At 38.3% G+C, this 27,951-nt stretch overlaps 1 protein-coding gene across 1 annotated transcript; it reads left to right on the top strand.

Annotated features, from left to right (window-relative positions):
* The first annotated feature begins 645 nt into the window (after positions 1-645).
* Positions 646-27,951, top strand: gch1 (GTP cyclohydrolase 1). The gene is made up of 6 exons (XM_059358750.1): positions 646-1,371; positions 15,157-15,266; positions 20,185-20,240; positions 23,730-23,761; positions 23,867-23,951; positions 26,489-27,951. Exons 1-6 carry the CDS (start codon positions 996-998, stop codon positions 26,613-26,615), a joined length of 786 nt encoding a protein of 261 aa, XP_059214733.1. The 5' UTR covers positions 646-995; the 3' UTR covers positions 26,616-27,951.

The raw sequence follows: 27,951 nt of genomic DNA, 5'->3' as shown, positions 1-27,951 counted from the left end.
AATTGTATTTTATTTAAGTACTATACCCCCCCCCCCCCCCCCCCCCCCCACACACACACACACAACTGGTAAAAGAGCTGCAGGCCCTCTTTCAGCTACTTTATACTTCAATTTCTAGTGAGCTTGTCCATTAGAATTAAGATTTTACACATCAGTTTATTACATTTTTTTTTTAAAATGCAATTTTCTGACTTACCTGAGGGAATTACTTTAATTTTAGTTTTACTTTTGATATTCACTTAAGCTGTAGTCACACAAACTGGTAAGTATTTCTGCACTGTGGTAGGCTTTTTGGTGCTTATACTTAATTTACTTTTATTTGAGTAATCTTTTGAATGCAGGACTTTAACTTGTTACAAAGGATTTCTACACAGTGGTATGATATTGATACTTTTACTTGAAGTAAACTCTGCATACTTTTTGCCCACCACTGGTAAAGAAGCTGCAGTTCCTCTTTAATCTACTTTATACATCAATTTCTAGTGAAATATCCTCCATCAATTGATCAGTTTATTAAAAATAAAATAAAAAAGTCACTGACTTATCTCAAGGAAGATCTTTAATGTGTGATCTATTTTAATTTTAGTTTTACTTTTGATTTTAACTAAAGCTGTATTCAATTGTCCATTAAGATTTTACACGTCACTCAAACTGGTAAGTATTTCTGCATTGTGGTAGACTTTTTGGTGCTTAATTTACTTTTACTTAAGTGATATTTTGAATGCAGGACTTTAAAGTGTTTCTGCACAGTGTTATGATATTGATACTTTTACTTGAAGTGACCCATAGACTATAAAATTAGTACCTTTTTTCCCCACCACTGGTTAAGGAGTTTTAGGCTCCGCCCCCTGAACGCGGCCAGCCAATAGGAGCGCTCTCTGGATTAGCCTGCTAAATAAAAGCGGGGCGCACTGTAACTGTCAAAGAGGAGCAGAACCTGATCCAAAGAGTGCTCAGCGGACCGGAACCAGCGAGAAACCACCGTAGAAGAAGTGATGGAGCACTCCAAACACACCCAGTACGCCTCCAGCGAGAAGAAGGACCCGCTGGACCCCGGTTCCGTCTTCAACGGACACTTTGACGGGCTGGCGGAGCGGCCGGCAGGCGGCACCGGGCGCGCCGCCGCCGCTCCCCAGCCTCCGGGCGGCGCGGAGTCCGGCTCGCAGCGGCCCGTGATGGAGAGCTGGCGGGAGGAGCGGACCCGCAGCGTGGAGGACAACGAGATGAGCCTGCCGTCCCTGGCCAAGTCCTACACCACCATCCTGCGGGGGCTCGGGGAGGACCCGCAGCGGCAGGGGCTCCTGAAAACCCCCTGGAGGGCCGCCACCGCCATGCAGTTCTTCACCAAGGGCTACCAGGAGAAAATCATCGGTGAGTTTAAATCCACAAAGCCGCTCAGAGAGAGAGGCTGTTGGGTTTATCCAGCGGGCAACAGGTGGAGGCAACAACACAGGCACACAACTCTTTATTTCTCACCCTTTCATCTGCGCAAAAATAGTTTTTTAGTCTCATATGAGTGCAGATGATGAGAAATTGAGACTTTTTAACTGAATTGAGGGAATAATAACTATATTATAGTATATTTCCCTCTTAAATACACTTTAGACTTCTATAATCGTTATTTTACTCCACTCCACCGCTTTTAGGTCTGATGTGAGTGCAGATGATGAGAAATTAAGATCTGATTGAATAATTTATAATAAAGTGGGCTGTATATAAATATAATATATAATAAGTATATTTACTCCAATATTTCCTTATTTAATCTACTTTATACTTCTGTAATTTAATTACTCCACTACTTACATCAATTTAGTTTTTTTTTTGTCTCATGAGTGCAGATGATGATAAATTAAGACTTTCTTTAGTGGGAAATATTGTCATTTCTAGTCCACTACTTTCATCAATTAAATTTTTCAGTCTCATATGACTAGACAGAGGATGATAAATGAATACTTTTTTTTTTTTTTTACTGATCTGAGGGAATAACTATAATAAAGTATATTCACTCCAATATTTCCCTCTTTAATCTACTTTATACTTCTGTAATTTAATTACTCCACTACTTACATCAATTTAGTTTTTTTTTTGTCTCATGAGTGCAGATGATGATAAATTAAGACTTTCTATCTGATCTGAGGGAATAATATATAATAAGGTATATGTAAAAATAATATATAGTGGACTATAATAAAGTACATGAACTCCAATATTCCATCTTTAACGTACTTTATACTTTGATTTTAGAGGGAAATATTGTAATTTTTACTCATCAATTTAGTTTTTTATGTCTGATGTGAGTACAGATGATGAGAAATAAAGACTTGTTAACTGGACTGGGGGAATAATAGATTAATAAAGTATATTTACTCCTATATTTCCCCCTTTAATCTATTTTATACTTATATAATTGTAATTTTTACTCCTCGACATTTATTTATTTGGAGGGGTGGAGTCTAAGGACGTCTAAGTCAAACTGGTGTGTTGATAAAATATCTCATTTTTATATTTTTCAAGACTTTTTTTAACTGATCTACGGGAAATGGTGAGTCAGTGGTTGAGTAAATGGTGAATTTGCTCAATATTTTCCTCTAATATACATAGTACTTCAATTTTCAGTGAACTATTCTCCTTTTTACTTTCAATAAAACTGTTCAGAAACCTTCAAAGTTAAGTGAGTATACACCAGAGTAGAAGTTTTAACTTTTAACTCTTTAACTTTGTTTAAGTTTCATTAAATCATGAAGAGAAAACTTTTTCTCCACTTTGACGCCACATGTTGCATCTCTGCTGAAGCTGCAGGATTTTCAGAATAAAATCCTGAAATATTCTGTTTTAGTCCTCTGTTGTGTCGATCAAACAGCAGAAAATAATCCACAACTATTTAAATAATCGATTGATCCTTTAAGTCTTCTCTTTTGTGAAATTTAGCTGCTTTTCTGAATATTTTGTTAGTTGGTTTGACACTGTTCAGCTCTGGGGAAATTGTGACTTTATTGTTCTGTTTTCTGACATTTTATTGACTGACATAATAGAATAAGATGTGTAATTAGAAAAATAATAAATAGATTAATAAATAGCTCATTTAAAGAATCTTTAGCTACTGGCCTTATCAATATCTTACAACTATGCAACTCTTATTTGCTCTGTTTCTGCCTCAAATGTTTTTAGAAACGCATTTTAGTGATAATTAACCTGTAATCTGAGAAAATGGAGCCACGACTCGAATGTGTAACTTGGTGAGGTTTCGTTGCTCTGATTGGTTGTTAGTCTATTAAAAGGCATTTTTGTCTGCTTTTAGAAACTGTATTTTCTGACATTTTTTACTGACTAAATGATTAATTGAAGAAAAAAAATCTCCAGATGAATCCATAAAGAAACAACCGTTAGTTGCAGCACTGACTTTATGCTTCATTTCCTCTCCAAATTCTACCAGACAGAGCATATTTCTTGGAAACTGTGTGTTTCAGACCTGAATTTAATGTGTTTGATGCAGCAGAAACAAATGAAGAGTTTAACATGTCTAAAAGAGCACGCCATCTTCAGACTTTGCTTGTGTTTTGATTTGGTGAAAAGATTTTATTGGGCAGATGCAACCAAGCTGCTTGGAAAAAGGTGGATGTCAAAACTGAGATTGCTCAAAAGAATAAATAACCTTCAACTCCTCCAAGCCGTCAATCAGATTACCTGCTTCGTTTCTCACGTCTGAGCCAGTAAAACCAAACTACTTGTTGCTGTTAAATGAATGAAGAATGTTTAAAAAGGTGAAAGTCACTGAAATTAAAAAGAGATCAACTCAAATCAGTGATGCACCTTAAAAAAACCTGTTCAAAACCACTTCAACTCCTCAAAGCTCTCTGTTAGATTTATCTGCATCGTTTCTTGTGTTTGATCGAGCAAAACAAATCATCCTGTTGTTGTCAAAGATTTAGAGGCGATTACAAAAGTGAAAGTCACTAAAATGAAACTAAGATCATAGCTGGTAACAGTTTGCCCACAACATGTGTGAAGCAACTCTGCAAAAAGCCTGAGTCGCTTCTCATGTTTGACCTGACAAATCTTTCTGTTGCTGTCAAACAAACGGAGAAGGATTTAATAGATGAAAGTCGTTTCTGGTATCTGATCGAGCGACACAAAGCTTCTTGTTGCTGTGAAATGATTCTTTTTAAAGGCGAGAGTCACTGAAATGTAAATGACATTGCCCAATCAAAGATGTGTTTCGCCTGAAAAAAACCTGCACTACAACTCTGCAGGAAAAATCAGCACTGTCATGTTCGGCCAAGCCAAGTTTCTGTTGCTGTCAGACAAATGGAGAAGGTTTTAAAAGGTCAAAGTCGTCGAAATTAACCCATATGCCCTCTTCTGGCATTTTTGGACATTTTTCTTTTTTTTTTTCTTCATTTGTTGATCATTTAGTTGTGTAACAGCTTGAGGCATGAAATTTTACAGGTAGTAAGATTTTAAAAAAGTGGTTTGAATGGAAGTCTGAGGCATTTTCGGCCACGAAGATCACAAGACAACTGGCATATAAAGTACATTTGAGGAGGGCATAAGGGTTAAGAAGAGATTGTCCAATAATGGAATAAACCTAAAGAACCTGACCCAGACGGAACAAACTTCTTGTTGCTGACAAAGATTTAAGAATTTTTTTTAACACAGGAGTCACTGAAATTTAAAAGATTTCCCAACTAGAGATGTTCCACCTAAAAAAAACCCTTAAATCCTCAAAACTGTCAGGTTCATCTACATCATTTCTTGAGTTTGACAGACAAACAATTTGAGGTTATAAAAGCGAAAGTCACTGTGAGTCAGCTGTGAGATTTATATACGTAATTTCTCGTGTTTGGTTGTGCAAAGCCAAGCTTCCTGTTGTTGTTAAAATAATTTGGTTATAAAAGTGAAAGTCACTTAAATGAAATTGAAATCAGAGCTGGAATTCACCTGTTTTATCTGCGTCATTTCTTGTGCTTCATGGAGCCAAAAGTGATAGTTACTGTCAAACAATCTGAGAAAGTCACTGAACTTTAAATGATATTACCCAATCAAAGATCACAATCAAGATTCACCCAACAAAACCCGCACTTCAACTCCTCAAAGCTATTTTCACGGAGCTGAGCCAAGCTGATTGTTGCTGTCAAACACGATCTTCCAACAAGGTGGAAGTCGTTTGTTGTGTCTGATCGGGTGATACGAAGCTTCTTGTTGCTGTGAAACAATTCAATTTCAAGGTTTTTTTAATGGCGAAAGCCACTACAGCGATATTTGTTTGATTTTTCTATGAAATGTAACATAAGATATTCCTTTATAGTCCCATAACGGGACATAATTTTCAGTGCAACACCAGCAAAGTACACCTGAATGCACCACGAAGTCCCTGCAGGCTCACATACGCTTTACAGCAAAGCAATATAGACGAGTCATCGTTTTTCAGTGGTATTTGGTTGGTTTACCACTGAAGATTGGTTTCATACAACTTGGGTTTTATTTTCATAAATAGAAAACAGCGATATTGACAAGAAATATAAAATTATTGCCACTTTAAACAATAAGAAATATAAAATTAGGAACAATATACAGTCATGTAAAAAATGATTAAACCACCCTTGCTTTCTTCCATTTTTTGTTCATTTTAATGCCTGGTACAACTAAAGGTACATTTGTTTGGACAAATATAATGATAACAACAAAAATAGCTCATAAGAGTTTAATTTAAGAGCTGATATCTAGACATTTTCTATGGTTTTCTTGATAATAACCAAAATCAAATGTCGAGATATCAGCTCTTAAATTAAACTCTTATGAGCTATTTTTGCTGTTATCATTATATTTATCCAAACAAATGTACCTGAACAAGAAGTTGAAGAGAACAATGGTCTAATAATTTTTCCATGACTGTAGAGGGCTGAAAATTGCACTATTACAACAAAGAAAATAATTTATATTGCATATAAGGCTTAAGTCACTGAATTTAAACTACACTACAACTCTTATCTGTTGTTTCTTGAGTTGGATCGAGCCAAACCAAGCTTCTTGTTGCTGTCAAATAGTATTAAGAAGGTTTTTAAGTCACTTAAATTAGAGATTGCCCAATCAGAGCTGGAAACTGCACTCCAACTCCTCAAAGCTCTCTGTTAGATTTATAAATTGTTTCTCGTAGTTGATCAAGTCAAACAAAGCTTCTTGTTGCTGTCAAATGAATCAGACATCAACATCACTTTGGCCTGAATGAAAACCCGCACTTCAACTCCTCTGAGCTGTGATGTAACATTTTTCTGTTGTTCCTCATGTTGGATGAAACCAAACCGGCCGGCCTGCTGCTCCACACACAGACAGAGAGGAGAGTTTTTTGCTGAGTCACTTGCACGTGTGGAGATTAAAAAAAAAATTTTTTTTTATTGCAAAGCGTCAGAGTCCACATGGGCCTGCTTCTCCATGCTCTGGAGTGGCTGGAGTAGGGGATCTGCCCCTCTCGTCTCCATCTGGAGGTAGTTTGAGCTGTTGTGGGGGTCGTTGTGAGTGTTGTGAAGCTGTGAGATGTTAAAAAGACGGAAAGAATGCAGCGGACGGGAGGGAAATGTGAGCAGGTTTTTCCTGTTTGACACAGATATGATGCAACTCCTCACGCCTGTTTTCTCACCTCTGCACATTAAATTATGAACGGTGGTGAAGATGATTGGTGATGATTATTTACGTGTTTGTGCTGCAGACGGTGGTGGTGGTGGTGGTGATCTGTCTGCCTGCTGATTGGCTGCTGCAGGAGACTCCCCATTGAACACAAAAACACATGTTTGTGGAGAGTTCTAGCATTTCTTAGAGAGGCGTCACACTGTTTGATCAGTGTGCTCACGTGTGTGTGTGTGTGTGTGTGTGCAGGTCATGGGTGCAGATTTCAACACAACATTGAGCCTAATCCTCTTGTTCTGTTGTTGTCGAGCACATGACAAACGCCGCTGTAATGAGGAAAAGTTATGCAGAGATTAAACAGAATTTTGAGCTTGTGATGCTACAGCAGCAGATTTACAGATTCAACTGTTTGGTTTAATGTAGAATTTTTCTGCCTCTACTTGCTAAAAAAATAGATTTCTGGCATAATTTAAAGCAACAACATCTCTCTAACAACACATATGAGCGTTTTAGCGGCTCATGGTGCAGAGCAGATCGTTCTAAAAATAGCAAACACGTCATTAAACATACACGTCCGAGGTGTGAATCCCCAGAGGCCCCACGATACCATTTTATCCCGATACTTGAGTCACGATACGATATTATTGCAATTTTAAGCATTTTGTGATATGGTGAGTATTGCGATACAATATATTGGGATTTATATGTTTAACTGCATTTTTTGTCCACAAAATTAAATTCAATCAAGAATTGTTTTGTCAAATAAGAGAAAATTCTCAGTCTTTTTATCTCACTTCAGTCATTTTATTTCTCCACAATGAGAGTCAAACCCACAGACTGACCAACAAAGTATTCAGTCAAACTGAACTGAACTGATATCAAACATGTATGGACGACAACAACTGCAGCATTTTATCAAACTTTCAAAAACGACAGAAAAATACAAAAATGCTGTTTTGCTGCTGGAACACTAAATACCAATACTTGGTGGCCATGAATCGATATTATATTGCCACGCAAAATATCGCGATACTATGCTGTATGGATTTCCCCCTACCTCTAATACATGTTCGTAAAAAAGCTGCAGTTTCTGTGAATTTATGCTAGAAAAACCACTGACCGAGGCTAATTTAGACTTAGTAGGCTGTTACATCTTCATTGTGAGGCTCAAAAGAAGGTTTGCGGCTCCGTTCCGACATTATTTCTCTTTTTTTGTCCAACAATGGCTCTTTTGTTAGTGAAGGTTGCCGACCCCTTGTCTAGAACGTAAATATGAGTTGTATTGTCTTTTATATTGTTGTTTTTGAGAGGAGACCAGTCTGGAAAAAGAACTAGGGATGCACAGATATTTGTCTTGTTGACCCGTATCCATTCACCCATGGCAGTGACTGATGTGTGTCACGTTCTTTCGCGCTAGTTAAGTGTTGGTTATTAGCACTGTATTTATCCCTGTATTTATTCAACTGCACTTTATTTATACTATTTAAAACATTTGCATTACCTACTGCTATCTGCTGCTAAAAAACAAAACAAACAAACAAAAAAAACCCAAACCCTATTATATTTTTTTATATGACATTTACATATATTACTGTACAAATGCACTTCACTGCCTTTTTGCACTTCTGGTTAGATGCTAAATTGCATTTTGTTGTATAAGTACCTGTACTCTGTACAATGACAATAAAGTTGAATCTAATCTAATCTAGCATTAGGACACAACTCTGACATGATGTTAAAGAACACGTGTGGTTTCGTTAAAAATAAACACATTCATGCAGTTAAAATAGCAATAACAGAATAACAGTTTTATTATAATAAAGATCTTTAGCTGCGTTCCAAATCTCATACTTTTTCTTCTTACTTTTAGTACGTACTTCAGCTTCCTTTACAAAGTATTTACTGTTGTTTCCAGTATGCATACAATTGGAAAAACTTTATTATAACATGGTGCCATGATCTTTAACCCTCATGGTTCATAAACATGCTCAGCAGAGGATTATGGGTCAGAATAGTCAGAAAAGTGTGCAGGCTTGCATAGTGCAAATTTGACTGGATGCAGAGGGACATCCTGGTACTTTCTGCACATTATATTTAGTAAAAAAAGAGGGAAAAAAAATAAACAACAGCAACAGAAAAATCATCCGTATCAACCCAGAATCAGTTAATCTCTGTTTAAACTCTATTTGTTCACTCATCAACCTGACAGCTGAGTTATGTGACTTTAACATTATGTTGATTCGTCCCTGAACAAAATTTCATGTTACCTATGAATTTCAGTGTGTACTTTTCTAAGGAAATCATGCAAAAACGCTCTTAATTTTACTTTTCACTTCTATTTTCTTCCTCCAGATGAGTTTGAGGTTGATGTTCATTTAAAATCTGTCTGACTGCTCGTGTTTCGATTCGTCATTCTTCTTTTTCACAGACATCACTCTGCGTGTTTGCATTATTTTACAGTTAAAAAAGACACAACATATAACTATAAATCAGTCCCACGGCTCAAACTAATGACGCCCCACTAACGGCATTAGCTGCTTCACCCAGCCACCTGTTTTTAAAGACCTACAGCTGATCATCAGCTGATTGTGGGGTTGCTTAGCAACACACACACACACACAGACACACACACAAAGGCAGCGCAGAGCATCCGGGAGTCGTCGACTCAGTCAATAAATGTCTTTTTAAATAAACATGAAAAAAAAGACAATTTCCTGAAACTCTGCCGATCTAAAGAAAAAAATAAGAAAACTGCATGAATATTACGGGATGTGAAACCAGAAAATACACAACTTTATTCATAAATGTTGCAGAAACACAGAATGTTTATGTTTCGATGTTTATTTAAAGGCAGAATGTGCAGGAGTGACTCATGAATACAGCCTAGGGTCATAAGACTACATATAGGAAATGTGTGTGTGTGTGTGTGTATGTATGTAGACAATACACACACACAAACACACACACTTCTGGCTGCCTGAACAATAAATGAATAACCTTGTTTATTCAGTCATTCACGGCAGTGTTTCCTGTTTCATTCAGAACGTGTCAACATGTGGCCTCTTCACTGTGTGTGTTTGTGTTTGTGTGTTTGATTGGATACCACACACACACAGAGGAGGCGGCACTGTAGAATGTGGGGCTGATGATGAGTAACACTGTCATTACCTGATAACGCCTCGTCTTTCTGTCACCCAGGGCGTCCTCACCAGCTGCCCTTTATTTAGTTAAGCTTCACTTAATGTCATTTTCCTTTAGGCTGCATATGTGTGTTTGTGTGCGTGTGTGTGTGTGAGATGTAACTTGTACACACTGTACCTGATTATGTAAACGGCTGTAGTAAGACGCAGTATAATTCCGGTTTATTAAAACCACGTGGGTCTTATTTCTGTAGTTCTCGCTCTCACTTCTATCGGGATCAGGACTTTATACTCAACAATTAGAGCTGCAACTAAAGATTATTTTCATCAAAGCATCATTTTGAATCACTGAATTTACTTTCGTCACATGGATCAGGTTTTAAACAAACCTTCACGTTAGTCGGACTTAAAAATGACTATAAAACGTTTTTTTCCCCTGTTTTTTTGCCCCCTCAGAGTTTGTCGCAGCAAAGTCTTTCCATCTTTTTAAACTTTGTTATTGATTACAGAACTTTGAAAACAGGATTAGCACTTTATTACAGTCTGAACCTGAAGGCAAACTGAGTCAGTTCTTCTTGTTTCTTGGGTTTTAAGTGTCCAGGAGTTAAACTCTGTTGTCGAAACGGCAACTAGACTCCACAAAGATGCAGTTCTTAAAGCCACTGTGTGCTAAAATTTAAAATGTTTGACTTTAACAGTATGCTGACCTGATGCAAATGTCTTTTAAAGAGATTAGTGTGGCACAAGATTCGTTAATGTTCTCTTAACTGTCCAGGCAGCACTGTTATCCAGAAACAGTACTTTTGATTAAAAGTATGATCAAATTCCTTCAAAAACTAATATTTGGTGAGTATATTTCATGCAAAGATGCAGCCGAAGGTGCTTCACAAAACAGGAGGAGATCAAAGTAATCGATAGCAAGAATGTCAGCATGCCAACATACCAAACTAAGATGGGAACAAGGGCCACAGAGGTGGTTTTATGCTGCAGACGCTTTGTGTTGTTGTGGTTTTCTATCAGTTATGAAAATATCTGAGATCTGAAAACATGGTTCGGTCTGTCGGCTCCTAAACAAAGATCCAGATTAAATAGATCACTTTATTTGGAGGTAAAAATGAAAGTTAGAGCCAAGAAAACTGTGCTGTTGTTGTTTTTGTGGAAAAGGCACAGTGTTAAAGTAAAGGGTCTTTAAACTGTGGTGGATTTTTATAAAACATATTTTCATGGAGGGGTTCATATGATTTCCTAAAATAACTTTTGCATTGCTATTCGTTTTCCTATGAAATATAAGATAAGATATTCCTTTATTAGTCCCACAGCAGCAGACAGAACAAACTTCTTGTTGCTGTCAAAGATTTAAGAGGTTTTTTTTAACACAGGAGTCACAGATTTCCCAACTAGAGATGTCCCACCTAAAAAAAACCCTAAAATCCTCAAAACTGTCAGGTTCATCTACATCATTTCTTGAGTTTGACAGACAAACAATTTGAGGTTATAAAAGTGAAAGTCACTAAAAAGAAACTGATATCAGAGCTGGAATTCACTTAAAAAGTCACTGCAACTCCTCAAAGCTGTGAGATTTATATACGTAATTTCTCGTGTTTGGTTGAGCAAAGCCGAGCTTCCTGTTGTTGTTAAAATAATTTGGTTTTGAAAGTGAAAGTCACTTAATTGAAATTGAAATCAGAGCTGGAATTCACCCGTTTTATCTGCGTCATTTCTTGTGCTTCATGGAGCCAAAAGTGATAGTTACTGTCAAACAATCTGAGAAAGTCACTGAACTTTAAATGATATTACCCAATCAAAGATCACAATCAAGATTCACCCAACAAAACCCGCACTTCAACTCCTCAAAGCTTTTTTCACTTTTCACGGAGCTGAGCCAAGCTGATTGTTGCTGTCAAACACGATCTTCCAACAAGGTGGAAGTCGTTTGTCGTGTCTGATCGGGCGATATTAAGCTTCTTGTTGCTGTGAAACAATTCAAGAAGGTTTTTTAAAAGGCGAAAGTCACTACAGCGATATTTGTTTGACTTTCTATGAAATGTAACATAAGATATTCCTTTATTAGTCCCATAACGGGGTAATTTTCAGTGTAACAGCAGCAAAGTGCACCTGAATGCACCACGCAGTCCCTGCAGGCTCACATACGCTTTACAGCACAAAGCCATTTAGATAAGATTGTTTTTCAGTGGTAATTGGTTGGTTTACCACTGATAACTTGGGTTTTATTATCATAAATAGAAACCAGAGATGTTAACAAGAAATTTAGAAGTATTGACACTTTAAACGATAAGAAATATCCACTCTCCTGATTTGACTGATCCACTTCCCCTCCTGTCCACTCCAGAGACAATATTTGTGAATTTTAACATTATAATAATAATAATAATAATAATAAAAATGATAATGTATTTCATGTATATAGCACCTTTTAAAACAACAACTTACAAAGTGCTATGACAGAGAGCAGTTAATCACGTAGTAAGATGGAAAACATTATATAAAAGCAAGTCTATAAAAGTGGGTTTATAGAAGTGATTTAAAAAAAGTTTCTGACTTTGAAGCTTGTTCAGAAGTCGATGCGCTCTGACGTAAAGAAAACCCGCTCACCTTTGGATTTTAGGTTAGACTTTGGAGCAGTCAGAAAGATCTGAGGGCGCGGGTCAGCATGTAAGGAATTAATAATTCTGATAAGTACTTTGAATAAAATTTAATTGGATACCCTTCAAATTCCAGCACATAACTTTATGTAGCAAATCATACAAAACATTCATGTGGACAGTCTGCTTTATAACGAGTGATAATTTTTACTTTACTTTTCAACTAGATGTCACTGTGTTTCCATGTCTCATCAATTAATTCGGTGTGTAAATTGTTCTATAGTTACATTTAAAGAGCACTCAGAGAGGAAAGACCTTCGACGAGGCCGTGCCCTGTTTCGCAATGTTAACTGTGAATCCACTTCAAAATTATATAGTTTCTTCTTTGGCTCATGCTAAAACCTTCCAACAGGTTTCATTAAAATTGCACCAGTAGTCACAAGCTGTAATTTAAAAATCAGTTTGTACATTTCAAGCACAAAACCTTACTGCACTTAAATGTCACACTAACATTATCTGCTGCACCCAACGCCTGTTTTAAAAGACTGACAGCTGATTGTGTTCTGTGATTATTAACACTTTAATTGGCACAAAGCACCATTATATCTGCAGCATCTCAGGACCGTTAAGAACACATAATTACATTCAAAGAATGAGGCGAAATGTTCATCAATTACAAGTTTCTGTCATAATTTAGGGCATGGCAAATGTTGAAATGTGCTGCAGCTCAGCAGAAATACGCTCACATAACATCATAACACAGCAATGTTGAGCTGCACGGTGGACAGGAACATCAGAACAATCAGTAGAAATATTTACAACAGTAAGTTAGGGTTGATCACTGAGCTGATCATTGTGTTTACAAAGCCCCACCCTCCTCTACACACCTACAGCTGGGTGTGTTAAAAAATCTGGTTTATTTAATGTTGCACAGATTGATTTTGCAAACTCCAAACTTCCAAGTTTTGCAAACTAGAGTCGTCATACCAAGAATCTAAAGTAAAGAAGGAGGTCGGAAGTCCAGATAAGTCCAGATAAGTCCAGTCTGCGTTCGAGTCTGGACTACAAAATTATTTGCTCCTTGTATTTAAAAAAACCCACAAAAATTTCACTGGAGATGGTCAGAGTTGAACGCTACAGAGTTTACTCTCAAACAGTAATTAACCCAAGTTGATCTCCAGTCGAGTTGAGTTTCAGCTAAAAACTAAACATTTTGCACAAGTTAAAATAACCCAAATCTTCCCTCCTACTTTCTGGTGGATCTCCAACTTATTTTCTAAAATGATCGATTTCTCTGCAGTTGCAAAGGCGTCATATTATTTTAAATTTGGTACACTCTGCCCCCATGATCTAATCAGGCTGGTCTTATACCAGAGTTTGAAAATTCTGGTATAAGAAGCTATTAAGAAGTTTTCTGGAAAAAGAAGCTGGTCGTCTCAAAGCAGAATGCCTCACCTGCAGAATGCCTCACCTGCAGAGAAAATCTGTCAAAAGTCCCAAATAAGATCAAAGAAACATCACGAGACAAAACAGAAATATGTGTCTGATTGTGGAAAAGATCTTTATGATGAAGCATGCATCAAACTCGACACATTTAGACAAATTAAAATGGTAAAAAATGTAGGAGTGTCTAAATGTGTGAAAACGACCTGCTGGCCTGTTTACAGAGCGCTACAATAAGCTGCAGACTCTGAAGCCACAAGTCTGCTGTCTGTTGTCTCCGTGACCTCACCCCCCTCCTCTTCTCGCTCCCTGCAACAGATAGCCAGTCAGGAAATTAAAAACTGAGAGCGAGAGGCGTCTGCGTCGTCACAAACAGATAAAGCGGTTTATTGAACCCCCGGCGACTGAAAAATGCAATAAAGCGACAACAGGAAGCGGCGTATGGGAGCAGAGCTATAATTAGACGGCCAGTGTTTGCCAGAGAGAAACACCAAAGTCTGCGATAAAAGGCGGCGGAGCGGCGACGAGGTGGACCCGGCGTCCCTGGTGGTTTCCATCTGTCCGTCCTCCAGGGGATGAACAGTGATGCTTGGTGGTTTTTGAAAAAATCCAGAGATAAACAGCTGCGGAAGACATGAAATACGGCACAAACACAGACTATAAACGAATAAAAAAATAGCTTAAAAATAATTAACCAACCTCCTTTAAATCTGTAAAACAATTCCACAGGCCGTACTGGATTAATAATGCATAATGATTAAATTAAATGCAATAGTTGGTTAATAAATTAATTAAAAATGGATAGAAAATGTATCAAAAATCAAATTCTTGAAGAGAACTGTTGATCCAATTACTGAATAAACACAGCAGATTGGCTTGTGGTGAAATGATGAATATACAGAAAGTACAATAATTTGTAATTCTACACTGTAAAAAAAAAATCTGTTGAATTTACTGTAAAACACTGGCAGCTGTGGTTGCCAGAACTTCAACGTAAAAATTACAGTGAGTGGGTTTTCTACTGTAAATTTACTGTAAATTTAACGTAATTTAGACTGAATAATCTTGTTATTTTTAGGTTTATTCTGTCTGTGACATTATGGTATTTCTCCATTCATTTTACATAGATGTTTTTTTTAAATATTTTTACAGTTTATGTTTTGTGCTCTTCCTTGATTTAATGTAACTAAATGTCTACTACGGTGATATACAATTTTTAATTTTTTGCCCTATTTCTGATGGAATTTGAGTGTTTTACTGTAATTCCTACAAACATTATTTTTACAGTGTATATGTTTAAAAAGCAAACTTTTTAAACTTTTGTTTCATGTTTTTTTTCTCCACAGACGTGCTGAACGACGCCATCTTCGACGAAGACCATGACGAGATGGTGATCGTCAAAGACATCGACATGTTCTCCATGTGTGAGCACCACCTGGTGCCCATCTTCGGCAGAGTGAGTGCAGAGATGAGTTTTCTCCTCTAAACCCAACTTCAATTTAATTTTATTCACACTGAGGATCCTTGTTCTGTATCAGTCCGTCTATGGACAGTCACACATCTGGTTGCTCCAACATTTGATGTGAATAATTATGATCTCTAGAGGGTGAATCCTTTTTTGTTATTGAAGTTTTTATTAAATTCTTATATGTCAAACATCAAACTTCCACACAAACAAATCAACCATATTAAACAAAAATACACAGAATAAAAACAAAAAAATGCATATACATGTAAATATACATAAATACACAAATCCCTACACATACACAAATCCCAGCCCGTAAACATCCCTCGCCATTAAACACTGTGTCCAAAAAAAGAGTGTATGATAATATACAGGTGCATCTCAATAAATTAAAATATCATAGAAACGTTTATTTATGTCAGTAATTCAATTCAAAAAGTGGTAATAACACATTATATAGAACCATTACACCCAGAATGAAACATTTCATGTCATAATTTATTTAATTTCTTCTAATTATAATGATCATGGCTTACATTTAATGAAGACCTAAAATTCAGTGTCTCAAAAGAAATTTAATATATAATAATAAAAACTATAGAAATATTGGCCTCTGAAAAGTATGTCCATCTATATGAGTTATATATATACACACACACACACACACACACACACACACACACACACACACACACAAACATAAGTCGTCCTCCCCTCACATGTTATAGGCACCTATTCCTATGATTCATAAAATGACCCCAGACCTGGTAAAATTTCCCTTTGTTATCATTCAACCTTGCAGGTTGCAGCTTCAGCCAGTCAGTAAATTCTGGTTGAGTCTGACTCTTCCAGTGGCGAAGAATCATTCTAGCTGCAGTGATGAAGCCTGTTAGTGCTCAACCGAATTCTGCATGCAACATGTGATCGTCAATAAATGTATCGCAAATTCTCCGTTGGACTCTCACCCTCCACCAATGGAACAGTTCCACTGTTCCACACTTTTTTATGTTCGCTGCCAGTACTGCAAAGAAGGTCTGCAATATCTATCTAAAAAATGAAAATGGTGGTGGAAGGTTTAAGGAAGATTTACAGAGGTTTGACGCTTCACAAATAAGAGGAAAGGAAATATTTACTTTTTTTAATGAAAGCAACAACAATACAATGAGCTGCAGCATTTCTTGCCGTTAGTTCACAAATTAAACCTGAATATAATTTTTTTTTTCAACACAACTCAACAACAGTTTAAGTGGTATTCCCTGGTTTGCACATATACAAAAAACATGATTCATAAAAAAAATGTATTTATTAGAATGATCGACTTCTTGAAATGCACCGTCTCATATCAAACATTTATTTAAAACCAAAATTCAGAGATATGAATTTTTGCAAATGGGCCCCCACTCGTTTGCATTCACCAACAACTAATAAATAAAAAATATTATAAACAAAAAAGGTTGCCAAAGAAAGGAATTGTATGTTGTGTCTCCAGCTGCTGTGACAGAAATATGATAAAATAAATAAATAAAGATACAACTACAGCTTTGCTTTGGCTTCTGGTAAAATCAATAAAAGATACTTTTTTTCTCTTAGAGGAAGCTGGAAATATTGATAATTTAATAGAAAAGGATTGTGACAAACATGGTAGGAGATGTGTATCTTATTTATCTGGAGGCTGCTGGTCTGAACAACATGAGAAACAATCAGATTATCTGAGATCTGTTTATCCTGCTGCTGCTGTTTGTTTCAGCCTCTTCCTCCTCCTCCTCCTCCTCCTGATAGGCTTCTTCTCCTCTCAGTCTGATTCTTCTTCTCTGCTCCCTTCCACCTTCACCCGCAGGTGCACGTCGTTTAAGACAATAGAAGCTGGCAGCTGATCCTTTTCCAGCGCAGCAAATTGGCTCTGATGACAGCAGTGAATCACACAAACACTTACACCTCCTCCTCTGTGTGTGTGTGTGTGTGTGTGTGTGTGTGTGTGGCCATCAGGTGGCTGTTTGTGTCCCTAAACCTCCTCCCTCCCCTCGCTGTCATCAGCAGCGTTGCCTCTTATCCAGACTCTCTCATCTGTCCATCAGTCAGTGACTCACCACACAGAGAGAGACCTCCTCCTGCTCTTCTTCCCTTCTCTCTTCTCTCTCTCCTCTTCCTCCTCTTCTCTCTCTCCTCCTGCCCCTCCTCCTCTTTTCTCTCTCTCTCCTCCCCTTCTCCTCCTCACGTCTCTCCTGCTCCTCCTCTCTTCTCTCTTCTCTTCTCTCTCTCCTCCTCATCCTCTCTACTTTTCCTCCTCCTCCTCTCTTCTCTTTCTCCTCCTCCCCCTGCTCCTCTTGCTCCTCCTCCTCTCCACTCTTCCACCTCCTCCTACTCCTCCTCCTGCTCCTCCTGCTCCTGCCCCCCTCCTCCTGCTCCTCCACCTCCTCCTCCTCCTCATTCCCCTCCTCCTCTTCCTTTTCCTTGTCCTCATGCTCCTCCTTCTGCTCCTTCCCCTCCTCCTCCTCTTTTCTCCTACTCCTCCTCTCTCCTCTTTCTCCTCCTCCTGCTCCTCTCCTTGTCCTCTCCTCTCCTCTCCTCTCCTCTCCTCTCCTCTCCTCTCCTCTCCTCTCCTCTCTTCCTCCTCCTCTCTTCTCTTTCTCCTTCTCCCCCTCCTCTTCCTCCTCCTGCTCCTCTTGCTCCTCCTCCTCTCCACTCTTCCACCTCCTCCTGCTCCTGCCCCCCTCCTCCTGCTCCTCCACCTCCTCCTTCTCCTCATTCCCCTCCTCCTCTTCTCCTCCTCTTCCTCCTCCTTGTCCTCATGCTCCTCCTTCTGCTCCTTCCCCTCCTTCTCCTCCTCTCTTCTCCTCCTCTCTCCTCTTCCTCCTCCTCCTGCTCCTCCCTTCTCCTCGTCCTCGTCCTCTCCTCTCCTCTCCTCTCCTCTCCTCTCCGCTCCTCTCCTCTCCTCTCCTCTCCTCTCCTCTCCTCCTCCTGCAGGTAGCTGCTGCTGGCTGTTTGATAAACTGTTTGACCGTCTGCAGCTCAGGAACACTTTATTACAGGGTGTCATTTACTTTCTGTTGTCTGTATCATCCTCTGCAGAGAAAATACACTGCAAAAAAATCATTGAGTCATTTGGTCTCATGTTCAGCCTTTAAAAGTCCGATAAAATGTTCTTATTCCGACAATATAATGTGACGTTTTTTAGAGCTTTTTCTGTGGAAACAAAATTCTGACTTAGTTTGGTAGTTGTTTTAACTGTTACAATTTATTTCACTTAAATATCCACCTGCCTTTTACTTTCAGGGCTTTTCCACCAAAATACAACAAGTGGTTTTCCTGATAAAAAAGAAATGCAGAGTTAAAACACACATTGGTTTAAATGTGACAAATATGACAGAAAAAGATGGAAACAAAAGAGGAGAGCAGGAAAAGATGGAGTCATCAGCTGGAGAATCACTGCTGTGGATGTCTGCAGGCACACACACACACACACACACACACACACACACACACACACATGCTCCACTCAAATGTCAGACGCAATTTGTTGACGAGACGAGAGAAAGGGCAGCGCCAACAAGCGTGCAAAGATCTTTTTCTTCCAGTTTCCTCCTTCTCTGACATATCGACATCAAACAGACGCCCGGCGGCTTCTTCACTTATCTGCTCGCAGTGTTCATGTTTACCACCACATGCTGCGAGTGTCCATGGGGTGAAGTCTAAAAAATTATACCTTTATTTAATTTCAGCCACTTTAAGTGGAGAGCTTTGGTTTTTAGGACACTTACTGGTTTTCCCAACAATCTAGCCCTGAAAAACCCAAACAGCAGGCAGACCAGAGGTGGTGGGGGCCAAAAACATCTAAAAGGAGATTATTCAAATGTATATACAGTCATGGAAAACATTTTAGACCAACCTTCTTTTCTTGTTCATTTTAACTCCTGGTACAACTAAAGGTACATTTGTTTGGACAAATAATATGATAACAGCAAAAATAGCTCTTGAGAGTTTAATTTAAGAGCTGATATCTGGACATTTTCCATGGTTTTCTTGACAATTATTTTGGTTATTATCAAGAAAACCATGGAAAATGTCCATGTGTAATGATGTTAGTCTCCATAGTAACATTTTATTGCAGTTAAACTTGACCTCACTGCATAGAATGAGCTGCTGTGACCTCTAGGATAATCAAAGCCTTGTGAAACTTTACAACCACAAACTAGAGAACCAGGCATTAAAATAAGTGGGATTCTCAGCAGTTTAAAGAACAGAAGTGCTCCCCATCCAATTGCTGAAAACACAGAAATCTCCAAAATGTCAAAAGTTTTTGAAACAAAATCACAGCATTGCTTTTTCTGTGGTGTTCCTCAAGGTCTTGGTGTCTTAATGTGGGATTTCTTTTTAGGAATTTCTAACAAAAAAAAAAAGGCAAAAATAAGCACCAAATGTGGGTAACAAATGATGAATGAATGGGCTTCATATACTCATATCATAATGTTATAAACCCTTATACACATGCACATGCAGATGTGTGACTGTAGCCTTACTCACACAGAGCTTCAGCTGAAATGTTGCGCAATGATGCTACTAGAAGGTCATGAGGTCACCAAATCAACAGGAGACATCCAGTGAGACCATGAATGTCCACAGCTGATTTTATGAAAATCCAGCCAGCAGTTTGTGAGACACAAAATTGTTGATAAAGTGGAAAACGTCACCTTAATAGAAAAAACTCATCAGGATTCATCCTCTGGAGACCACAAACATCACAATATTTTACTGTAATTTTAGCTAGAAAAATCACTTTCATTCATAAAAACCAACACAAAAGAAAAAGCCGGCAGTAGTAAAAGTGACAGTGGGTGAGTGAGTTTACACAATGAGTCCTCAGTGAAAACAGGATTAACGAGTATCAAAATATCTTCTCGCCCTGCAGGTTCACATCGGTTACCTCCCAAACAAGAGAGTCCTGGGCCTCAGCAAGCTGGCCAGGTGAGTAAATTTAATTTTGTGTGTGTGTGTGTGTGTGTTTGTGTTTGTTTGTTTGAGAGAGAGAGTGAGAGCTGGTGTGTATTTAAGCTGATTATTAAAAGGTGTGTGTGTGTGTGTGTGTGTGTGTGTGTGTGTGTGTGTGTGTGTGTGTGTGTGTGTGCGTGTGTTTGTGTGTGTGTTTGTGAATGTACTAGTGTAGAATCTGATCCCACTGACCCCAATACCTTCAGGCTTATCGCTCTAACACCCCTCACTGACAGAGAGCTGGACATGCACACTCACAATCTGATGAGAACAGCTTCACCTCGCACACTTTTTAGATCAAAACGAAGCTCCGAGGCGGCTGGAAAATGTAGCTTCTGTTGCACACTCTGTAGAGCTAATTAAACCTTAGAAAACTGGGTTTGTGTTCTGCTATGTCTCAGAGAAAAGTTACTTTATTGTTTCCCATAGGACTAAATGGTCTTGTAGAAAGGGAAGTTGCTGACATTGCAATAAAAAACATTAAATAAGAGTATGGTTTTGGTTGTGAAGAGCAAAATCACAACGAGCTATTTTTTAACATGCCATTAGTTCCGTTGGAAGCTACAAAAATATTCAATGCATACATCGTAAAATCAAGAAAAAAAAGCAACACCACAAAAACTAGAAAAAGACGAAAGCAAAGAAACACTAAAATGCTGTTCAGTGCAGTACCTGTGTTAATGTTTTCATCCACCAATTTGTGACATTTTTGCTTCAATGTATGAAGAAATATCTCTATTTCAAACACAAAATTCAGACATCAGGTCTAAAAAATATAAACTTGATTGCAAAAAAGTTGGGATGCCAATGATTTGCAAATCCTTTATGACCGACATTCAAGGCAAGGCAAGGCAAGGCAAGTTTATTTGTATAGCACAATTCAACACAAGGTAATTCAAAGTGCTTTACATACACATTAAAAACAGCAAGACACAATTGAAAACAGTAAAAACAGTCAGTTAAAACAGGGAAATAGAAATAAAAATACTAATAAGATAAAATAAGATACAGCAGGATAAGAAAATAGATAAAATAAGAAAAAGCACAAGTCAAACATTGCGTAGTTAAAAAGTAGAGTAGAGCAGATAAGTGTTAAAGTTAAGAGTACGCTGCAGTAAACAATAGTGTTTTTAGTCCTGATTTAAAGGAGCTGAGCGTTTGGGCAGACTTCAGATCTACAGGTAGTTTGTTCCACAGGTGAGGAGGAGAATAACTGAAAGCTGCCTCACCCCGCTTAGTTCTTGTTCTTGGGACACGCAACAAGCCAGTTCCAGATGACCTAAGGGGTCTGGATGCTTCGTAGAGAGGTAGCAGATCAAGCATGTAATGTGGTCCGAGACCATTCAGTGCTTTGTAGACCAGCAGTAAGATTTTAAAATCTATCCTCTGACTCACAGGAAGCCAGTGTAGTGATTCAAGGACCGGTGTAATATGGTCCAGTTTCCTGGTGTTTGTGAGGACTCTGGCGGCAGCGTTCTGGATCAGCTGCAGCTGCCTGATTGATTTTTTGTTAAGACCTGTGAAGATGCCATTGCAATAAATCCAACCTACTACAAATAAATGCATGGATAAGTTTTTCCATGTCTTGTTTGGACAGAAGCTCCTTAATTCTAGCTATGTTTTTCAGGTGGTAGTAGGCTGATTTAGTGATCAGCTTTAGATGGCTGTTGAAGTTCAGGTCCGAGTCAATAATTACACCAAGATTTCTGGCTTGATTTGTAGCTGTCAATGACATAGAGCCAAGGTGAGCGCTGATCTTAGATCTTTCATTTTAGGGCCGAAAATGATCACCTCTGTCTTCTCTGCATTTAGCTGGAGAAAGTTCTGGCACATCCACTCATTGATTTGATGAATACAGTTACTCAATGAGAGTAATGTAGAGTTGTGTGTCATCGGCATAAGTATGATAGGAGATGTTGTGATGTATTCAATTGAATACTTTATAAAGACATGATATATAATGCTCAAAGTGACACATTTATTCTGAATTTGATGTAGTTAGTTGGTATTTATGTTTTACACCTTGTCCAATTTTTTTGTAACTGAGGATATATAATGCCATATGGTCAAATGCTTACAAATATAATTTATACTGTATTTACAAGGTGCACTTGAATGCACCACGAAGTCCCTGCAAGCTCACATACACTTTACAGCAAAAAACAATGTAGACAAGCAATCATTTTTCAGTGGAAATTGGCTGGTTGGTTTCATACGACTTTGGTTTTATTTTCATGCTTTTTTGGCTGAGATCTGGCGACATAGGAGAGGACAAACATTGTAATTATCACCCAAATTGTCGGCTTTGACTTCCTTCAAACTGAGGGTTAAATGGAGACATTTCCAGTACATTAACATTCAGTTTTTGCCTCCAAATAAATAGGTTCAGATAATCTTGAAAAGATCTGTTTGATCATCTTACTGATCCTGTTTGTTACCATCGACTTGAATTTTTCCATGGGCTGCAAAGGGTCGGAAATGTATCAATTCTGGGAAAATTCTGGGACAATTCCAAAGGATATTAAGCTAGGGAATTTTGGAGCATTTGCAGAAATGTGTTGTTTTTTAAGGGTTAGTTTGGGTTCACTGGTCAAATAAATGAACTACGTGATTGACCAGCAACTGCTGTGTTCTGCAAGCTTAAAATGAAGATTTTTGTCAATGGAGTCTGGTGGCTCTGAAGAGATAAGTACCTCATACAACCAAAAAATCTGAACTATTCCATACACACATATTGTTATGGACATAAGGAGTGAAACCAGACATGAACAGATGGAAATACAGCATCAAATTCCCGAAAACAAAATTCACCTGCAACTCCCTTTTTCCTTTTCCTCAAACCTTCAAACTTCAAAGTCAACATGAGGGACTGCAAAAAATACATTTTTTTGCCTTCCGATTTTTTCTTCTTGCAGCAGCATCTTGAATCTCCTTCATGTACGTACAGTACGCCGTGCCTCTCCTCTCCTCGTGCTACACGTTTCTGTCTTGTGACATTTTCTCGGAGGTGATGAGGTCGAGTTTGTCCAAAGTGGTTTTGCTCACAGAGAAGAGCAACAGGTGAAAGGTGAAGACCGGGTCGCCTCAGCAGATCTGCTAAGTTTCCTTCTGCTCTGTCGTCAGAGCAGGAAAAAAAAGCTGTAAAACCACTGATTTATATTTAGAGCCTTTAAAGAGGGTTGGGTTTACTTCATTCATGAGAAATGTCCAGAAGAAAAAAGCTCAGTTTACGACATGTGACGTAAGCTGACATTTAAAAAGATGGCAGAGTTTAAGGAAGATAATTTACCATCTTCATCACTTTCTTTACTGTTTCTGAGCTGCTGAAATGCAGAAATTACAACATTATTTACTTAGTATTTGGTTTAATTTTCATGAAACTTTGTAAAAAGTTGCATTATGACACAGAGGAGGAAGTTTCCACTGTGTAGCTGAGGTGTTTTGTCTCTTTTCTCTCCTCCTCAGGATTGTTGAAATCTACAGCCGTCGACTACAAGGTACCGGGTCAAACTCTGCTGTCAGTTCACTGTTCTGATGTCACTCTGTCAGGCCGAGTGTTGTTTGTTCTGTCTAACCTGCTTCATGTTTGTCCGTCTTCACAGTTCAGGAGAGGTTGACCAAACAAATTGCCGTGGCGATCACCGAGGCACTGCAGCCCACCGGGGTCGGTGTGGTCATCGAGGCGACGTACGTGTGTCAAACTGAAAACTTTCATCTTTTGCTTCTCTCCTTTTTCCTCCTGTCCTCGCCTCATTCTCTTTACTATCACTTAAAGCAGTGATAGTAACAGTTTTCTGTAAAAGGCCAAAAAAAGCCAGGATTGTAAGATACAGCCCTCCTCCTGCAGCTCCCCTCTCTGTCCCCTCTTCATACAGTAACCTGTATGAGCATTGCTCATTTATTTCAATCATCTTGACCTTGATTGGGATCCTGATTACATCAAATAGCTGCAACAATTTGAAAATTACTGTCTAGCTTTCTTTCTAAACTTGTGGCCTTTAAAGTCCTTTGAGATGACAGTCTGTGATTCGAGGCTGTAACTACATAAATATGAACTTGAATTATTTGAAGCCGTGAGCCGTTGGCTATTTACAAGGTGCACCTGAATGCACCATGAAGTTCCTGCAGGCTCACAAACACTTTACTGCACAAATCGATGTAGACAATCAAACAATCTGTAAGTGAAAATTGGTTGGTTGGTTTCATACAACTAGGGTCTTATTTTTGTGTTTTTTTGGCTGAGATCTAGTGAAATGGCAGAGGGCAAACAGTGACGTTATCACCCAAACTGTCGGACTTTAAAGCCCTTTGAGATGAGACTGTGATTCGAGGTTCTGGCTACATAAATATGAACTTGAAATATCTGAAGCTGTGAGTGTTTGGCTCCAGTTCGACAACATTTTCTCTTTATATCTGAGACACTGATAGGATACATTTTAGTTGTGGTTTGATGAATGAGGGGGAACAAGTGGAGAGGTGGTTGTTCAATGCACATTTAAGTCACACAACGAGTTCTGGCAGCTCCAGAATGAATGAAAAGATTACAGAGACTGAAACTTCTTATATACTCGTTGTAGCACAGTGCCAGTTATTCTGGTACATTGAAGCTTGCTTAACATTGTGCTTATACGGTCCAGTTGTCAATAGATAATAATAATGATAATAGTCTTTGATTATAGAGCACTTTTCAAAACACATGTTACAAAGTGCTTTAGAAAGACAAGTTAAAAACAGACAAAAAGAACAGATAAAAGTAATGTTAGAAAACGACATAATTCTGTGCATTTAAAAGACACTTTCAAGGGAAGTTAAAGTTCAGGTAAAATCAGGAAAGGCTCTGCGATAAAAGTATGTTTTAAGAAGAGTGTTAAAAGAGATCACTGACCCAGCCGACCTGATTTCCTCGGGCAGGTTGTTCCAGAGCCTCGGGGCCCTGACTGCGAATGATCTGTCCCCCTTAGTTTTCAGCAGAGCGGACTGGTGTGTAAGGTGTTAAGAGGTCAGAGATGTAGCAGGGAGTGAAAGTAAAATCTTAAAGGCAATTCTAAAACATACTGGGAGCCAGTTTAAGGATGCTAAAACAGGAGTGATGTGATCATGTTTCTTGATGTCATGTATTACTCTAGTGTGGTCAGCTTATATTATATGGTCACCTACTCGAGGCAGGTAATTTCTGAGCTGCTACCTGAGCCGCTAACCGGTGAAGTTGGGTGGATCCTCTCTCCCAAGCCACGCCCATATAGGCTCACTCGAGGGAAAAGTACCTATTGAGAAGTCCATCTTCCATTTCTTTGGGGTGCTTTGCAGTGTAGGTAGTTGTTTTCAGTGCTGGAATAAGAACATTTATTGCAGATTTTAGTAGGTTGAATAAGAATCAGACTGTGCACACACATCTGCATTTGACTTAGGCAGCAGTAGACCAAAAACTCCTGGGTTCTGCAAGCTAAAATTAAGATTTTTTTGCCAATGGACACTGGTGTACCTCATACAACCAAAAAATCGGAACTATTCCACATTTGCTGAACAGCCAAGAGTAAATGCTCTCAAATCTGAAAAGGTCTATGATTGGCCAAATTCTCCATCACAGACTGGACTTTCTGAAGCCTGAAAACAAAAAACCAAGAGGAGGTGCAGGAGTTTTCTCTCAGACCACTTGAATCACAATATGCTCAAAGGTTATTATGAAATTGTTGCCCAGTGTGTTTATCTCTTCTATCTTTTTAATGCTTCGGGGGTTAACAAATGTATTAGACCACCTGCCATAAAAGCGAGAAAACACAATTTTTTTTGAAATCTTTCAAAAGCTTGTTTAAAACTAAAATGTTATTGTTATTCATTTGGCAATTCACAAACTGAATTCACCTTTCTATAGCCAGATTTGAGCCAGAAAGTAATCAAGCAGAACATTCAACCACTAAAACTATTTTTTCTGCTCAGAAATGCAAGAAAATAATATAAATAAATAAATAAATTTGAAAATTCATGGATAACAATAATAATTATATTTTAGCATTAAAAATATAATTTGGCTTAAAGAGCTTCTATGTACTGCTGTATAAACGATTACAGAAGCATAAAAAATAATTTTGGTAATTACTAATGCTGTTCATTTAGGACGCTGGGGCATAAAACGCTGGTCTAATAAATTTGTTAAGCACTGTAGATTAATTTAATCTTATTTCAGTTACTTTCACTTCCATCACATAATGTTTTTCTCTCTGCAGTCACATGTGTATGGTGATGCGAGGCGTTCAGAAGATGAACAGTAAAACTGTCACCAGCACCATGTTGGGAGTTTTCAGGGAAGACCCAAAAACCCGCGACGAGTTCCTGACGCTAATCAGGAGCTGAGGAGGACTGAGCTCCTCCTGCTCCTCCTCCTCCTCCTCCTCCTCCTCCCCCCCAGCCACCGTGCTACCTGTGTGTGTGTGTGTGTGTGTGTGTGTGTGTGTGTGTGTGTGTGTGAGTGTGTGAGTGTGTGAGTGTGTGTATGTTTCCATCTCACAGAAGGCAGTGACAGAGTGTTTTCAGTCTGACTCTTTGTGTCCGTCAGATGAGGTGAAGCGTGGCCGCTGACTGACACGTTGTTTACTTTCTACATGTAAACAACAGGAAAGACTTTAACCTCTTTCTGTGTGTGCTCATTTATCAAATATCAGTCGCTGGCCTCAAAACACAGGAGAAGAGTTCAACAGAAAGAATCCACCCTGAAAAAATAATTAATAAAAAAAAAGATTATCATAAAAAGCTTTTTAGCATTTTAGAAATTAAAAACGCAATGATTCATTTAAAAATTAATAAATAAATATAGTTGCAACCCCAAATGTGATTTTATGTTTTCCTTTTTAAAAAATCTTTTCACTCGTGTTTGACAACACTTTAACACTCTGTCACACCTCAGAAACCCCCGTTTATAAACTTCCTTCACTTTTATTCTGGACTTTTCGTTTGTGAACATGAATTTAAACATAAAAAATGTTATTAAAAACATTAAAGACTCTTAAAAACTCTAAAAAAAATCTTAAAATGTTTGATGCAAAATACGCTGAAAATGAACAGTATTCAGATTTTTACAATATGTTTTTCAACCTATTATGATTATTATTATTAATAATATTATTATTATTGTTATTATTATCAATGATATTATAATAATTATTATATTTATGGTCCTGTGTGTGGATCTGCCTGTATGTGCCAACTCGCCTCTCGATTTAAAACCAAAAAACGACGTCACGGTGACGAGGTGGCCAACAAGATGATGAGCTGCAGACTCAAACTTTTCATTTCCATGAGAGGCAAGTGTGTGTGTGTGTGCTTGCGTGTGTGTGTGTGTGTGTGTGTTTGTTTGTGTGAGCAGATGAAGAGTTTAGTGACTTTGTGTTTTCTTGTGTAGCATAATTTTTGCATGTCGGTGCATCATGATGTCCCCAGACCGATTTTGGGAGGTTTTAAGTGGTGTAATGTGAGCGTGTGTGTGTCTGCGTGCACGCGCGTATGTGTGTGCGTGCGCGTGTGTGTGTGTGTCTTTGTGTGTGTGTTGGAGGGTCGGCTCTGATGTTGATGTATTTCGTGGCCTTGTTGAGAAGAACGTCCTGTTCTATGGCCTCTTCACCATCATTGTCACTATGTTTTGTGTTCATTTCAACTTTTTAATCAAACAAAATAAATCTGTATGTGACGACAA

This window comes from Centropristis striata, chromosome 2, assembly GCF_030273125.1.
Source record: "Centropristis striata isolate RG_2023a ecotype Rhode Island chromosome 2, C.striata_1.0, whole genome shotgun sequence".
In the NCBI taxonomy this organism is placed as follows: domain Eukaryota; kingdom Metazoa; phylum Chordata; class Actinopteri; order Perciformes; family Serranidae; genus Centropristis; species Centropristis striata.
The sequence above is the reverse complement of the archived record's forward strand: the minus strand, read 5'-3'. Positions and strand labels throughout refer to the sequence as shown.